Below are 18,520 nucleotides of genomic sequence, written 5' to 3' on the forward strand. Positions count from 1 at the left end.
TATATATATAATATACAAAAGGATAAGATAATTTCGTAAGTTGACATTCAAGCAAGGCTATCATGTTGCAAATAATATATCATTATTAATTTATATTAAATTCAAGGTTCTGATAAAAATTAAGGGAAAAGGATTTTTCTTTATATATTTTCAGCGTAAACAAGAAATGTAAATTACAATAAGATGTAGCATTTAATAATTTAATTTGTTTTTTAGCAAACAAATTTTAATATTTTGCACTTACGTTTAAATTGTTGAAAAATAATAAAATTGAAAATTAACAAATTGTATAATAAATTGTGTTTGGAGGCCATGTAATTCTACACATTGAAATTACTTGAATATCATATTATTTTGAATGCAGATAGAAAATTGAAAAGAAAAATTTAAAAGTAAACGGAAAGAAGAACAATGTGAATAGTTTTTAAAGATCTAACATAACATTATAACAATATTAATATCTACATTATTTTTAGACTTGAAGCTTAAAACAGGCAATTTGTAATTATTCGCGCTAGTTAATTTATATATATCACTATTGTAAGTAGTAATTTTAAAATACGCAATTTTTTTTCTATTTCCTCTTTTTCTGAATAATTTTATATTTTACATTTGTGTCATTTTTCTTGCGGGGGTGCGATATATATATATATATATATATATATCCAAATATCATTACTTAATTTTTTAAACAATAAATAAAGAAGTAGACAGCCACACTTAGGACATCAAAGCGAAAGTTATATATTTAAAATATAATCATATATCATTATTCATATATCAAATATCATCAATCATATATCAAAGCACAAACGTTTGATGACCAAGATATGGCCATCTTTTATATAAATTATTAGTTAATTTTTTATTTAATATATCGGAAAAAGATATATATAAAAATATAATAACAGATATATATAAAAATAAAACTTGTTAACAAAAATAAAACTGTAATTCGAATTGCAAATGACAATTGTGCATCTAACAAACTGTTCAAATACTCTTTGGAAAATTAAATTTTTGGTATAATTCCGTGATCTTTTTTTTAAAAATGATAATGCTATCTAGTATCTGTGTACTACCATCAACAATGCAATCTCACTTTATGCCGTGTACATCCCATCTAGTATCTCGCAACGATGTCAGTAATTGAATTTTAAATGCGCCTAATTAGGTCACTGGTTAAGCCAACGATGTAATATCGCAATATAAAATGAAAATCTGTATTCTCTGATTTGGACAAGCTGGAAAGGTAAATCTTGATTAATGCACAAACCTAATGAAAACCTTAGCACATATCAACATCATTTTTTATAATATCAAGTTAATTGTATACGTCATTTGCCTTTCCGAAAAACGTAATAAACAATTATATATATTTTACATTTCTTCACAGAAAATTCATTGATTATCTCAATTATTTTTATCTTCTCGTTTTTCGTATAAAATTAATTTCTTTCTAAGAGTAAATATTCTCCATATTGCCTTCTCCTTTCTTGAATGACTCTTGATATGTCATCGCGTGCATCTTCTGCATTTCGAATCGCAGATCGTTCCGCAAATGGCGTAATCTTATCTGGGCAGATAAGACGAACGGCAGTCCCATTGGAAACTGCTAGGCATTTAACGTCGTGTTCGTGAGTTATTGCATACCTTGACTAGGTCATTAATAATCCTCGTAGTATTAAGATTGATTCGATGGTGTGTGTGTGTGTGTGTGTGTGTGTGTGTGTGTGTGTGTGTGTGTGTGTGTGTGTGTGTGTGAGAGAGAGAGAGAGAGAGAGAGAGAGAGAGAGAGAGAGAGAGAGAGCGCGACGCGTCCCTTGCCGATTTCGCCAAAGTTTCTCGTAATATTTAATCAGTAGTCGAGGCCATACATTATGGTAAAAGCGCTGTCTCATCTCGCACGCAAAGTATGCGCATCTACGAGTGAGTCGTTAATACAAGTAAATTACATTAGCCTGGGGGATAATGGGTACGACGAAGTTACGACGACGCTTCTACTCCGACGTAGCGAGACATCTCCATCGAAAGAACGTTTTCGATTACCATTATTCGCATGTACGATCACGCCGGTTCAGCTCAATTCGCAAAGAAATCGCGTGTTGGACTTACACCTCCGACGCTCGTAAATCTCGGTTACGATCTTCCAGCTTTTACGATCGTCGGGTCGCGAGAAAATTCAGCCACATAGCGACATCAATATCGGACAGAGCCGGTACTATCTGCTCGCGAAAATTCGCGAGTAACAGTTATTCATTAGAACGGTTAGTTCCTCCCCCTAGGCGCTTCGAAATAACGATAATCCACCTAGCGGTCGATGAGACCGGTACAGTAAAATTGCAAAGCTTAATGGCGGTAATACCATCGTGGCCTAGTCTTGTATGGCGTTAATAATACAGTATATTGAGATTGGTTTCGCGAGACTGAAGAGGGGAGAACGGAGAACATCGAGGCAGTAGAACCACTGGGACTTGACCTAGGCATCTGCCCAAGTTATTCGCCCTCCTTTAATAATACATGAACGCAAGTTCTGTGAGCTTAATATAAAGACTAACTGTGGAAACATTGTGTACTTTATTAGAAGAATGCGAAACAATCGAGCATAATTCCCATCCGATGAACATTTCCCATCACTCAACTGACGTAGATTTCTCTTGTTGAAAACTAATAATTTTCTAGAAAACTCATAGACATAATAAATACAGACTGCACTGAAAGAAAGTTTGATAATATAAACCAAATGTTAAATGAAATAATTTCAATCAAATATTTAACGATTAATATAACAAAAAATAATTTTATGTTTCAAAATATTAATTATGAGTAATTATTACTTGGTTATATTATTATGTTTTAATACTTATTAAAAATTTAGAAAAGTAAAATTATTTTTATTATAAAAATAATTTTATTTTTCTAAATTTTTTTTTCTTTACATTAACCAAATCTTTGATTAAAATTATTTGTCTTAATTATTGAATAGCTAATTACCAGATTTTGAGTGAACGCATTCTTTAGCTTTTGTGTGTTGTTAGAAAGAATTGAACATATTAGTATTTTTCTTCAACTTAATTAGCTCTCTCTTTATTAGCTCTCTTCAACTCAGTACTTGAGAGAGAGAGAGAGAGAGAGAGACACGCGCCACGCGCGCGCGCGCGCACGCACACACACACACACACACACACACACACACACACACACACACACACACATACACACACGAATGCACGCAATGCGCATGCATACTTGAAACTACCTCACTCTTTCTAAACCGAGAGTGACTTTATACAAAATTTATAGGAACGCGTAGTCTATTTTTATTATATCTATGAGAAAATTAAGAACATTTTGGCTTTGTAATACCAGCTATTAAAATTATATCAGCCAAAAAAATAATCATAAATTTTGGTCCTGAAATCACTCTGAAATCAACTGCAAAAAGTAAATAATTTATTTTAAAACAGCTTATAAGTAATAATCATATTTTGCTCTTTTAGATAAATAACTTTAAAACGAGTCCATAAATCTAAATAAACTTTTGTATAAATATCTATTAGAGCTTCGTTAATGTATAAAAAATTTGATTTAATTTGTAATGCTACATTCTCATCAAATTTGCATCAAATAAGTATTACAAAACATGATTTTGCAAGAATATAAACAAAAAATAAATTGACTTTTTGACCAAGAGAATTATGTTTAAATTTTATACAGATAATAGAATAATCTATAAAATATCTGGTAATGCTTTAAAAAGTGACACATACATCTTTAAAAAAATGTCACAAATGTTTTGAGGTTCTCTCAACGTTATCTAAATGATCGAGGCTCAAAGATGCAAATTATTACGATAATTATTTAGATTAATGGGCACCGCACCAATGATGATCTTGACTTTGACATTTGGTGAGAGCAAAAAGTATTCATACAAGGAAATTTTTTATAAAAAAAGTCTTATTTGTAGAAAATAAACAATTAATTAACAATTTTATACAATTTTATACACTGAATGCATTCTGTTGTAACATAAGCAAACAAGCTTCGCATGTATTCCTAATTTTAAAAGCTGAATTTCTAGACTGTACAATTTTTTTTTGAGTATCCAATTAAACAATACAACTTTTAATTTTCGCTTATTTTTTAGATAATATATTTTCCAGATAATATAATTAGTAAACATCTTTTTCAAGTATATAATTTTTGTATATATAATTTTAGGTAACATACAATCTATTTTATTCTTTATAAATAAATTGTTAAATATCCAAGAAATAATCGTCGAATCCAGATCGAATTGATGTTGAAATCATCGTATCGATAATTCATTTCTCGGATAATATTTATCTTTTAAAAATAAAGTTTTTCTAAAAAATATTTTCTCTGTACAAATTTTTTTTTTCACTTACTGTATGTTGTCAAGATCATGATCTTGAGTGACCTTTAAAAAGTTTTAGGCCGGTCCAAAAGTTATTAACAAATAAAGTTTAAAAAATAATATCTTATGTCTATTATATACAATTATATTAAAAACTATTTTTCTATAATACTTAGGGATGTATATGACTTTCTATGCGAAGAGAATCCACCCTATTTTTTCCTGTGCCAAGGAGCAATCGACTTTCTCTTAAACAGGAGAGAAAGGTAAAGTGGACTTTGCTTTGCATGGTCATATGCCTATCCGTAACATAAAAGTAAGACATTATTTTTTAAACTTTATTTATTAATAACTTTTAAACAAACAGCTTTTGACCACTATTTAAAACTTTTTGAAGGTCACTCATAGTTATAACCTTAACAATATATGTCAAAGTCAAGATCATCGGCGCGGTATCTATTAATTCGAATAATTACTACTATTATTTATCCATGAAAGACGTGACATATTGCCTTAATTTAGATTATCCTTTTTACGCTTTGTCTCCCTCTGATTTAACGTTATTTTTTCTTCAAGTGAGACGCACTATTACTTTTTCGTTTGCGATTGAATATAACAGCAAAAAAGGTGAAAAAGGTAAAGAAAGCACTTTAAGATTCTATGATTTGGGAATAAAATGTGGATAATGAGTTTGCCTTCACGTGGGAATTGTTAGAGTCCGCCGATAATATCGATTTTCGAATCGTCAGAATGCATATATTCAATAAGATTCTCACCTTCATTGTTAGCGCTGCTCTTGATCTCCGTCGCCTTCGGTGCTGCTGATGGCTTCGGAATGGCTGAAATAAAAATCATTCGTCTTTAATGACGTCATATAACTTCTTAAATATCGGCCAATAAATTTAACTCTAACTCCGCCTTATTCATATTTTAACTGGGGTCATCTTATCTTCGAGCGGGAATTGCACGGATCGGGTAGGATATATCCAGCGTAGAAGGGGATGAGGAGTGGGAAAGCGCGAGACATTTCCTCTCTCGGCGATTTAGCCGATTTACTGCTAACATCCACTCCAGCTTTAAATAAATCTTCGACTCGGGCGAAATTAAACAAAGGCTGGAGAATTCGCGATTTGTAGAAGTCGTTTCACTTTTAAATTATTCACGTCGCGAACCGCGTCCCCGCGTGCTATAATATCATGGCAAACACAACCAAGCGGCAGCGGTAGATGCATAACGATAGCGGTCAGGGGGAAAAAATTGTTTGTCCACGTACACGAACGGGCTAGAAAATGCACGTCAGCTTACGGTATAATCTGATGGATCCTTCCGTCTCGCCCAGCGAGTTTTTGCTAATGCACCGGTAGCTACCGAAGTCACTCGCTGTCAAGTTTCTGATGGTGAGTCTCATGTGCGCGCGGTAGCTGTTCTCCATGATATTCGTCGCATACTTCTCATTGGAGAGAATCATCTCATCTCCTAGAAACCAGTAGCTCATAGCACGGGGATAAGCTTCTGTGTGACAATCAATCGTTACATTGGTGCCAGTCGGCGCACCTACAAGCTGATTCGGCACGAAGATCATTGGAGAAACTGAAACATTAAAGATAAATTTATTACATCTCCTACTTTATGCTTCTTTATTTATTATTACATAATTTTACAATTACAAATTTTACATTTACATTTACATTTACAATTAACTCTTCTTTATATTATGTTCCATTTGAACATGTTATATACGTAAAAATATACGTAAAATATACGCGATATATTATACGTAAAAATATTATGTTCGTTATAATTTTTCTGTTATAATTAAATTTTAATTGATTTTAACTGTGCCATGTGAAAAAATAACTATCTATTATTATTATTTGAAAATATTGCTGTATGTAAGAAACACATAACTTCTAAGAATAAGAATAAGATGCGTTCTTCCGGAATTAAACGTAAAAAATTTTCCAATTGTATTATATATACAATGTTTCATTTTAATCGCCCCAAATGAATAATTCGAGAAGGAGATGTGGAATTGAAAAGAGTTTAAGACAAAAGTTATGTGACTTTGAAGCGAATACAAGATGATACTATTTTTGGATAATGTTGTCAAGGTCAGAACAAGGTCACTTTGAATGGAAACTCCCATTTTTCATTACATATACCTCGAGAGCTTATTCAAAACACTATAATAAAATATTTTTTCGTTAAAGGCTTGAAAGTTATAGTACCTCGACATTAGCTGATTAGCATTATCCAAGGTATTCGATTGACGGCTAAACTTCTTGAATAGTGTTTAAGATTTTGACCTGAATAACATTTGCCAAGATTAAGGCCATTAAAAATTCCTTTTTTTTTCATTTTTACTCTAAACATTCATTTTTATATAAAAATCAAATTTCTAATGGATCTTGGATTGGCCTTGATCTTGAGAAATGTTATTCAGATTATGATCCTGAACAGCATTCAAGAGATTTTTAGCTGTCGATCGAACTTGGTAATCTTGGGTAATGCTAATCATCTCTCTCTCTCTCACACACACACACACAGACACACACACACACACACACACACACACACACACACACACACACACAAATGCCGACGGTATTTTCAAACATTATAAATTATAACTTGAAAAGTATCTAATGAAAAAATGTTTTATTATAGTTTTGAAAAATTCTCGTTGCAAACTACGAAAATATACAATGAAAAATGGAGGATTCTAATTAAAAGATTCAATGTTACCTTGCTCTGTCCTTGATAATCCAAGCTCAAATCCATCTTGTATTCCTCTCAAAGTCATATAACTTTGATCTAAAATTTTTTTTAATCCCAGTCTTCTCAAGTTATTCGCCTGGGATGATTAAAATAAAATACTCTGTATAATTGAAGGGTCTTCATAAAAACAAAATAAGATTATTTTTTTATTTAGATTCTAGAAGCCAACGTAAATCATTTTCTAATTTTATATAATTGAAATATTTCCCATAAAAGTCAAATAAGATTATAATTTCTTTTTATTGTGTTCTCAAACAAGATCACTTTTAAAAAATTATGGCGTAAAAAATTCTCTCTTTCTGTTCACTTTATGAATAATTTTGTTTCGGTAAGAATCAAACAGAAAATAAGAAATATAAAAGTTCGACATTTGCAAAGGACATTTTTGTTAATAAAAATAATTTATAAAATTTGTAAATAAAGGTAAAAAATTATTATTATTATTATTATTATTATGTTTAAAAAAAAATAATATTATCACTTATACTTAAATAATATTTCCATTTTTTATTTTTATTATTATTAATGTTGTACAAAAACATAAATATAAAATGCTATAGAATGAAGAGGTAGTAATATAAAATTTTCATACAATGAAACAAATCCAAAAGTTTATATTTTTTTAAAATGAATCCTCAAAATATTAATTGAAACCTAAATTTTTGTTGTTATATTTATTATATGTTCGGATGAGAATATCATATTTATATGAACAGTTTAAAGATAACGAGTTCTTCGTTTCCTGAAACTTTAACTTTTAAGACTTGTTTGATTTTTTTTATAAAAAAATTCGTCAATTGTGCTACACACACTATTGCTAGATATCAAAGGAGTGATGATAGTAACTCAATCCCTTAAATAACATTTCGTTATTTTTAACTTTCATGTTTGTCAAAATATAAAGCAACCTATTTTTGTGGTTAATTTCAAAATAAACAACGTTCATTTTAACGCAGGTACTTTAATTTGAGTTAAATTTAATAGATACATTTTCTTAAGTTAAATTAAATTAACGATATATAAGAGCATTAGCGATTTATGGAAATGATTAAAAGTAATTGAAATTAGGTATAATTTGACATTATAAATTTAACAGTGTACCAAGTATAAATATTAATGATGATTGCATATTAAAATGTTCACATCTTCATGTGGTCCCTTTAATTATCTGCAATGTAACATTGACAATATTACCATGCGATAAAATCATAGATTGCGCTGCGACGTAACATTGAGTTTTCCCGTAATACAGACACGATGGATCAAGTTTGTACTTTCCGAGATGGTGTTCCGCAAAATGCGCTACGGTCGGGAAACGAGTTGAGAACAAAGTCTATTATGGTTACAAGTCTAACGCCAGCGTTAAGGTTATGCAATGAAGAGTTAAGGCCGCGCGAGACGATGGTGTTGCACGATGTCGCAACAGTTCCATCTTTACACCCTTCGTATTCCTGCCCGTGCGGAGTGCCCGTGCTATTCCGAACGAACAATTTTCTAACTCAGCAACTAAACCAGAAACGGCTCCTTCTTCGTTTCAGATTAATTCACGTCGGATGCGCGCTCGTATTAAGCCGCGATGTTGGATGGCAGGCGCTACGCTTTGGTAACGGGTTAAATTAAAGTTGCAAACTCCACCAGAGTGGGTTGTATGATACAATAAGGGAATAATAATGCGTTCATAGGTGAGCGCCGCGCCGGTGTAAAACGACACCGGATGTCGGAAAGTTCGTTAGATCCTCTAACGAGGAGAATCATATTTAATGCGCAGATAAGCTGGCGATATCGTGCGTGGATTTTTCTTTCGAATTTCCTTCTTCATCTGCCTTGATCGATCATAGTAACTTTCATCAGAAAAGAAAAATTATCATCAATCAAAAGATTTTGGTATGAGCTTCCATTTAATATTATTTATTCAACACTCGACATACGAGTAGATAATAAATTTAATAAATGCTTATAATAAAACAAGATTCACAATTACACCTTCCTAGCTCGCCACCGTACTCTCCATCTATGGACAACACAGAGGCCAGAGATATAGAAGTGCAATGCAGCTGAGCTTGAACAGACGGCAGATATAGATGTAATCGATGGTAGGAAATAGGGAGAAGTGTGCATTAATTAAAGTCAACGGTGGCAATTTGTGGATTTGTGGTAAGCCGGGATGCAACGCCGCGGATATACACTGATATACAGATGGTCAGATGATCATGACTCTACGAATGTGCACTGTTCATCGTACATATCGCATCTCATCATCCTGACAAACACATTTTTTGTCGTTATCAATTAAAAACATTATATACTTTACAAATTTGCATGAAGAATATAAACATTTATTTGTAACCTTCATTACAAATTAGATTTAACATTAGGATGACTCTGGTATATATGTCGCACCTATCAAAAACTTAATTTATTAAGTATTTTTTGTTTTAAGTATTTTTTATGTTTAAAGTAAACGAATTATATCAGTAAAAATTGTGTACTGTTGTGTCTACTATTATGAAAAAAATATTAGAAATCCGAATTTATATTTCGTATTAAAAAATAAATTTTCTTAAACTCTTGCATCTTTGCCGTATATCTCATAGGGATGGGATATATGGCTACTCATAGGGGGAGGAGGGGGGAGTATGTATGGCTTAAATTCATAAATAATGTCTACAAATAAAACGTAATATAACACAATAACTTATAAAATGAGTTTATAAAGTTTTATTAAGGAATAAGAAAAGAATGATAAATATGTATATGAAGTAATAAATAATAATTACAATCTTCTCAGATGTATTACAAGTGTTATGACATGAGGTACATACTTCATGTAATGCATTTTGTATTTATTGTTGCTGAATTCAATCTGCACACTTTGTATGCTTTGAGCATAAATCCCGCTCACTAAAAATGCCGTATAAACCACACAGATGGAATATACAAGAAATTAAACAAAGAATACGAAAACAAAACACTTTTGTATTTTGTTACACAACATGCTTTATTCTTCTACTACTCGTATGTATCATGAAATAACCATTAAGTCTTTTACACGCTCTACATTAATCATTTTATGTAGATTATAATTTATGATGGCATTACTTCTTACGGTGACAAATTCAACTCACAATAAATTCATTAATATTAACAGTAAGTAGCTGAAATCATAACACAATACTAATATAACATAAAGGCATATAACAGAGTAGTTACGGGAAAATTACCCCCGTTCCTTCTATTTCATCTAATTTCTGTGGCGTAAATCCCAGCGCGGCATATTTGCCGGAATTACTCTATCAAAAATTATAAACTGACTTTGCGATCAAAATTAAAAAAGATTTTTAAAATTCGAAAGAAAAGAACGCGATATATTATATATTTTGTCATAATTAAATAACATGCACACTCAAAGACATTTTATACTCGTGTTTGTATTAATGTGCTTATGTTTAATTATTAATATAGAACCAAGTGTTATAAAATATTCAAAATAATTTATAACAAGATATTCAAATAACATAATGTAATTATAATGTTTGAATATTTTGTGTTAAATTGATGTTTAACATTTTTTAGTATTAAAATAAAATAACACAATTTATAAGTAAATAAATTTATAAGTAAGTAACATAAAAATAATATAGTTTTAAAACATTCTAAGATAAATAAATAAAAAATAAATATCCGTGCTAATTTAACATATTATCAACGTTAATTTTTAAAAATATGTTTTCTATTTATTGCTAAATTAGATCACAATGTTATATTTTTTATGTTAATTTTTTTACATATTTTATTTTCTAACATATTTATCTTGTATTAAGTTAACACAAAAATTTAGATGGGTCATTTAGGATTCGTAAAATGTAGATATTAAATTCAACAAATTTTTCAACTGTGTAACAATAAGCTTTACTTTAAACTACTCCAAATATATTTTATTAGCTATAGATATTTCAAAATATTTGTATTGCATCTCGTTTAAAAATTAAAGTCACGTCTGTGCGCTCTCAATTCTTATTCGTAATTCATTACATTTATTAAATTCTTGTAAATTAAATTACAATATTACACATTTCTCTCAAACTTTTAGCTTTATACATTTTACAATTATCAAAAATTTCAATAAACGCCGTTTTTACAAAAAAATATGAATTAATTGTTTGCCAAATACATTTATTTATTTACTGTTGATTCCTTTTATGTTTCAACTAAAGAAATGTGGTGTGTGGACTTACTGTATTTCAATTTAATTTCTATGCAAAGAAATAAAGATAAATATGTAAATTCAAAACAGATATTAGTGAGCAAATATTTAGTTTAAAAATTTATTAAGTTTAAAAATTGTGAGCAAGTATTCTATTCTACAATTATTAGTTGTATAAAGATGCGAAAAGCAATCAGTCTATAAAAATAAGTGCCAGTTAAATAAACACTCTGATTAACTGAAGAACTGTGAAGAAACTGCAAAGTAATAATTAATTATTTATTCTGAATAATAAAAACGTTGTTTAGTGCTTTTAATACTAGAAATAAATAATTATTCAGTATACAATAAATTGGCTAGTATTAAATTAAATTTCTGTGAGAGTTTAAATTTTACTTTTCAAAAATATACAAAAAATAAGGGCAAAGAGTCAATAATGTAGCAACGAATTTTAATTTAAATCATGAAATTCATATAATAATTACAAAGGACAAAAACATATGTTTCGACTCCGCTCGAGTCATTCTCAATGTTGCAGTAAACTTATTCAAACATCGCTATAAAACAAATATATATAATATTACAAAACTCGTTATAATTCTAAAATACATATTCTTCATTCTGTGTAGTGCGCTGCGAGTCAATTATATCGGAAATCAAAATAGTAAGAAAGTAATACTCTAGAAAATGACCGTGAACAAAAGAAAAATTAATACTTGACACATATAAATTAATAATATATATAATATAATGATACTTTGTCAGTTATATCAGTAAATGTGTTGAGAATCCATTAATAAAAAAAGGGAAAAAACTCAGGAAGATGGTAATCCATATCGTGATAAAATATATTAGTTTTTAATTAAAGCAAATTTGCAAGAGTAACGAACATCTAATGTATGTTTTTGTCCTTTGTAATTATTATTTATGATTTAAATTAAGTTCGTTGCTACATTATTGACTCTTTGTCCTTCTTTTGCCTATACTATTTTATACTTATAGAGCTCATTATTATTTATTAATTATATAAAAAATATTAATTTGCGTTAATAAATATTTAATGTAAATTGTGAAAACAATGTTTCCACCTTTTGCCTATATATTCTAAAAATTTTTCTATTTATTAAAATTTTTGAACGGAACTGTATCATTACCGTCTTCTTTTCAAATGCATGCAACTTTGTAATCGATTAGTAATCGGTACTGGTTCGCCATCAATTATATTTTTATCGCGGCATCTCATCGTGACTCAGCCGCATCGTACTTGTAATTATCCAGCCAATTGAAAAAGAAAGGATATCATACTTATTGCAACAGCGGGAGATTGCATCTGTAGTCAACTTATCACTCGCTTATGCTTGAGCACCAGAGTTGAAACGACGCGTGAATTGTCGCGTGTATCCAGATCGCAGAGTGAAAACCTGGGAAAGGGAATAAAAAATCGACTCGCTCTAAATCATGCATGTCTCATGAAGTAGGTTATTATTTGCAGAAATGGTGCGGCGCATGGAAATCGGCAGCGTGCATGTCAACCGAATTATATCCCCATATCCGCGTGCATTTTCCTTTTCCCCACTATGCTACTCGCTATGCTTTATGCAGCGATGCAATTTTGCCCGACCGCGACGGGGATGCTGAAAATGCGACATAGGAGTCGTGTGCTACACAACTGTTCGATTATCAATGAAAATTGAAAAAGATTGTTGCGTCAACGCGATAAGTCTTTGTCGCTAAATTGATATACAGCCTCGAATTCATTCATAATGACGAATAGTTTTGAAAACTCAAGTAAATCTGTTTCCATAACTCGAGATGACCCGAACTAAATGAACAATAGAGGGCAATTCGCGAGATGAATTCATGGTATGTAATTTTATTGTACTCGTGGACTGCATATCAGCGTAGATTGTGTAATCGGACTAATGAACTGCAACATAATAATTTGTATTATATATATTAAAGCACGAGTATAATACTCAACGTATAAATTCACTTTATTATCTCGCGCTCATTATATCGCTGTTTATTTCATTTCGTAATAAGCTAACATAGAAAACTGAGTAAGTAGTGTACCACTCGACTGATTAGAATTTATACGATATTTCCATCGAGAGTTTACAATGTGTTACGGCGAGTGGTTGTTAGACTTCCGATTTAGGAAGAGTCTTATACTGAACGTCTTACATTGATCGAGTACTTTTCCATTTTCTTTCTATTTTTCCTGTGCAAAATGCCTACTTCTCTCTCTCTCTCTCTCTCTCTCTCTCTCTCTCTCTCTCTCTCTCTCTCTCTCTCTCAAATTCTATGCATTCCTTTCACAGAAATGAACACAAAATTTAATTGCATACTTTGCCATGTCCATGATAAATCTTCAATATTTAATTTTAATTATAATTGTAAGAGAAGAATAAAATCATGGGTTATGTTTAATGTTACTAAATGAACGAAGTGGAGCAGAAATAGGAAAATGTAAGAGAACTTCTATATGGGAATAAGTAATGAGCATACAACACACATTCACTGCCTTACAACTTGAAGTAAAGTCATAATTGTATTCTCCACTGATTTAGCATACGTTATACGGTTATATTATAGTACGAGGTCTAAAACTTGTATATCTATTACATAATTTCAGAATATTTATAAATAACATAAATAAATTAAATAAATTATATTTATCATTAGTTTTGATAATAATATTTAGGAAGATTACTTTAATATATTTTAATAAATAGTCATATATTTTAGTAGTATTAACTATCTTCCAACCATTCATATCGTATTTTCAAAATTATTATTATCTTTTGTAATTGTATATTTAAAAAAAAGATAATAATAGCAACTATAAAGGTGACAGTTATACAAGTTTTATATTTGGAAATAATGTACACACGGTGTTGCAGATATATGTAGGCAGTTGCACGGCAAACTTTGCAAGGGCAAACTTGAGTAGGCAATAATGATGTATATCTTATAACTTACTGATTGAGTGAATTTATACCAATAAAGTTTGCAGCGTTTCAGTTATAACATGGAAAAATCTTAGCGCAACCCATCGTGTTGTACTGCTTAATATATCTGCAACATTTTGTACATTGAAGTTGAGTTGTTCTACATCTTTTGAAAAACTAAACTTTCAGTTTACTCGCGCTCTGACTCTCGCTCTTATCCGCTCTTTCTTTTATCCATTAAATAAATAATTACTATATAATTTATACGAAGATATAGAACAATCCGAGGGGGTGGGGGGGGGAGGATGGGAGGTCTTGAATAAATTATTTTATAGTTAAATAAGCTTTTTTATATAATTTATTCAACAATTTCAATTTGTAATCGTTATAACTATAAAATAAATCTATTCAACCCTATATTTACATTAATTCTATCTATAAAACTTGTATAGTTATAACCTTTATAATAATTGCCATCACATTTTTTTTCTAATTGTACGCAAATTTGTTTACAGCTACATAATAATTCTAAACCAAAAATGAATCGCGTGTGCATATAAATAATAAAGATGCTTTAAAAGAAAAAAAGTCAGTAAAAGTAGGAAACCGATACAACTAATGCAATATAGATATAAATTAGCATATATGGCAGTTAAAAACTCAAGGTGGCGATAAAAACTACAACGCTGATACAGCATCGTTTGTCCGGAGAAAATGAAAGAATTGTGCCATCAATCAGAACTTCCTAGGGCTCGCTTATATCATTACGTACGTTAAAATTTTTACAAGGCGGTGCCCAGCAAATCCCTAATGCATACGTATGTTGAGTATTAGACGGATAAGAGTGAGAGAAAGAGATGGCGTGTCAGGCGTGTGCTGTTTGGGGTGTACGAAGATGATCTCTGAAACGTCTGCTATGACTCGGAACGCGCCGCATTCGCGCGCAGAAAACCGATGTTTTATCCCGCTCGTCTAAATAAAATATGTCCCCCGCCTCCTAAATATTCAAGAGATACCGCCCAGTCTGTGCCATACGTAACGTACCGTTCCTTCTTCTCTCAACAACGATGCCAGATCCAACCAGATCTCGCGCGCACGCACACCGACGTGCAACGGCACGCGGATGCAGGCATACGAAGTGACACGAACGAATGAAACGCATAAAAGGGAAAAATGACCAGTGCCGATGGGACGGCTTGTGTGCGCAGCTTCCAGTATTTCCCTCGGGCTTTCCCCGACACTCTGCGGATCTAGTATCCTTGCATAGTACGTTGCCTCTTGTTGTCTGATATACACGTATACACGTATACATGTATTCGGTGCAGAGCACGTGCGCCGCAGCAACGTGTGTACGCGCACGTGTGCTTGCGTTGTGCAATTCGTGAAATGAAATTTAAACAATACACAACTGACCCGCCGTCGGATCGAAGATCGCATATAACAACGCGTTTAAAATTCATTCGATAAATCATTGTTGGATACGATCCAGCCATCCCCCAATGGAAAACTCCAATTTTCGCGTCGCCGCCTCGAGAAAGTTTGCGTCACGTGTGCCGCTATTTACGATATTTAACACGTAAATGAACTAGAAAATTAGGATATTTTATGAACATTTGGAGTTGATCGTAGTAATTTGCCGCATCCAATTAACATAATTTATTACAGTAATTATGTGCAACACCTGTATGCTGTTGTACATTCTACGATATCGCTATCTCATAATAACCTTTTTAACTTTATTGAGTTGACAAGTTTCTGTTTTTTAAATGACGCAATTAACACCGAATAATTTACTAGTAAACGTTTATTCATAGTAAACATGTTGTGAAAAATGACGTTTCAAATGCATTTTATAAGAGATTTGCTGAAATTGATTGATTCTTTTTGCATTTGGCGTTGTTATGAATAAAAAGAACAAGCATTTTCGATATACTTATTTTTAGTTTAAATTTAATTTATCGCATTAATACGTGTTTGTAAGATGGAGTTTATGCCAAAAATGACAAAAAAATTTCAAAATTGAGATCTTTACCATTTCCATATTATATAAAATTATAATTATATTGGTATATAATTAAATTTAATATTAATTTAATTATATACCAATATAATTATAGTAAGATACGCAAAAACGTGTGAGTAACAATTGATAATAAGGCAGGTAGTAATGCCTTATTACCTGCTGCTATAAAGCTTACCGAAAAAAAGTCAGAATGATATAACTATGCTATTTTATTTATGATTCTTCTTCATTATTATTTTTTTTTAATACTATTTCATGGGTTTATAAATTTTTTGTTTTGAGCAAATAAAACAGCAGAAAAAAATGTTCCAAAAGTAGGAAAATAATTAACGTTTTCTCTACTGAGAAAATTATAATCCTGCACTCTGAAATGCAATTGTATTGTTCCACTATGAAAACCAGTTCACATATATTTTAAGTGTAATTATTAAACTTCACTGATGACATAAATTTAATGTTCCATTGACAAAATTAATGCAAAAAATTGCACTGAGTTCAACTTTCTCTCCACTATCTTTAGAGACGTGAAAGCTCAATGCAAGTTGAAATTAAACTTGTGATATTACATTAATGATTAAGGTTTGATATTTGATTACATTATTCAAATTTAAGGAGATCTTAAAGACGAGATTAGTCGTAGTATAAGTAGGACTTCCACACAACTTAAATATTGACACATCACTACGTACTACTACATACATCATAATTACAATATCTTACGCATATGTACACATAAATTTTTATATAACAATAACGTTTTAATTAGACATCTAAGTTCAATTTTAAGAATTTCACGTTATTATTTCTTCGTTCAAACTACTAGTCTGTGGACTACTATTTCATAATTACAGCTGACTGCACAACTTTTATATGAAGCAAATGTTGTTATAATGTGACAGTTTTTTTTTGGAATATCATATTGGACTAGAAATGATAAAGATCTCAATTTCGAAATTTTTTGTCATTTTTGACATAAACTCCACCTTACAAACACGTATTAATGCGTATACTTTAATCCTAGAAAAGAATTTCCAAATCTGTAAAAGAGAAAAAAATGTAATTGTTATATGAAAATTATGGTTTAGTCGATAATATTGATGGCTTTAGAAGCTCCTTAATTTTATATCTTAATATTATATTTAGTTGATGTGCCTAATAACAGCTGTGCAATGACAATAACATTTTAATGTTTAAAAGTTTTGAAACTTTTAAGGATTAAATAAATAATTTAGAAAATTATTGTAAAATAAGAATAATTTAAGTTTGTGTAGTTATATGCTTTTACTATTATAGGTAAAGTCATAAAATGGACAATCAAGAATAATAATGTGTTTTAAACTAAATCTGCACTGATAAGAAATAGGAATTAAAGATCTATAACGGTCAAAGCTGGATCTTTGATTCTTAAATAATTCAATATGAATTGTATATATTATATATATAATATATATACACATATATATATAATATATACAGGGTATCCCGTAAATTTTAGCCAATGTGTGTAGATAGAGCAGACTAAACTGAATCGAAAAATTCTCTACTAAACTGAAGAAAAAAAAAATTTTTTTAATCCTTAGTTTAAAAGCTTTCATACCAAAAGAACACTCCTAAATTTTTATCAAAAAATGTTAAGATTTAGAGGTCGCTAGTGAACGATTTTTAAATAAAAGTTTCGATTTTTCCTTAATAAATGTTTGATTTGATGCAAAAATGACTTAAGTCGGATTTTAAAAGTGGTACTATATGTTTTTTTGGTCGCTGAACACGATGCAATAATTCATTTAACTCTACAATACACGTCTTAAGAAATACAGCCTGATTAATGTGAAAAAATATAATAATAAACAAGGATTAAAGGTGCATATCAATAAAACTTAGATATCCAAAATCTGAGATATTTTTTTATGATTACAGACATGATTTAATAATGAATTTCCTACTAAATAGTCTTCAATCCAAGAATAATAAATTCATGATGAAATCAATAGATAACGTTTATTAGTTTAGCAGAAATGCCGTTCTCTCATATTAGAGGCCTATCTCATAATCAGAGGCTTTCCTCTATATATATAATTCACATTGAATTATTTAAGCATCAATGAGTACATGTACATATTACACAATATATATATATATATACACATAATTCACAGTGAATTATTTAAGCATCCAATTTCGATTGT

General features: G+C 30.5%; 1 protein-coding gene across 1 annotated transcript in view; it reads right to left on the bottom strand.

Moving 5' to 3' along the window:
* Positions 1-18,520, bottom strand: part of LOC108691864 (immunoglobulin superfamily member 10-like) — a 173,714-nt gene that overhangs the window by 65,921 nt on the left and 89,273 nt on the right. The window contains exons 8-9 of the mRNA XM_018199799.1: positions 5,684-5,968; positions 5,155-5,217 (exon numbers count right to left, since the gene is read on the bottom strand). Coding sequence (XP_018055288.1) covers positions 5,155-5,217; positions 5,684-5,968 — 348 coding nt within the window. The remainder of the gene's footprint in view (positions 1-5,154; positions 5,218-5,683; positions 5,969-18,520) is intronic.

Source organism: Atta colombica, unplaced genomic scaffold (genome assembly GCF_001594045.1).
Source record: "Atta colombica isolate Treedump-2 unplaced genomic scaffold, Acol1.0 scaffold54, whole genome shotgun sequence".
NCBI lineage: Eukaryota > Metazoa > Arthropoda > Insecta > Hymenoptera > Formicidae > Atta > Atta colombica.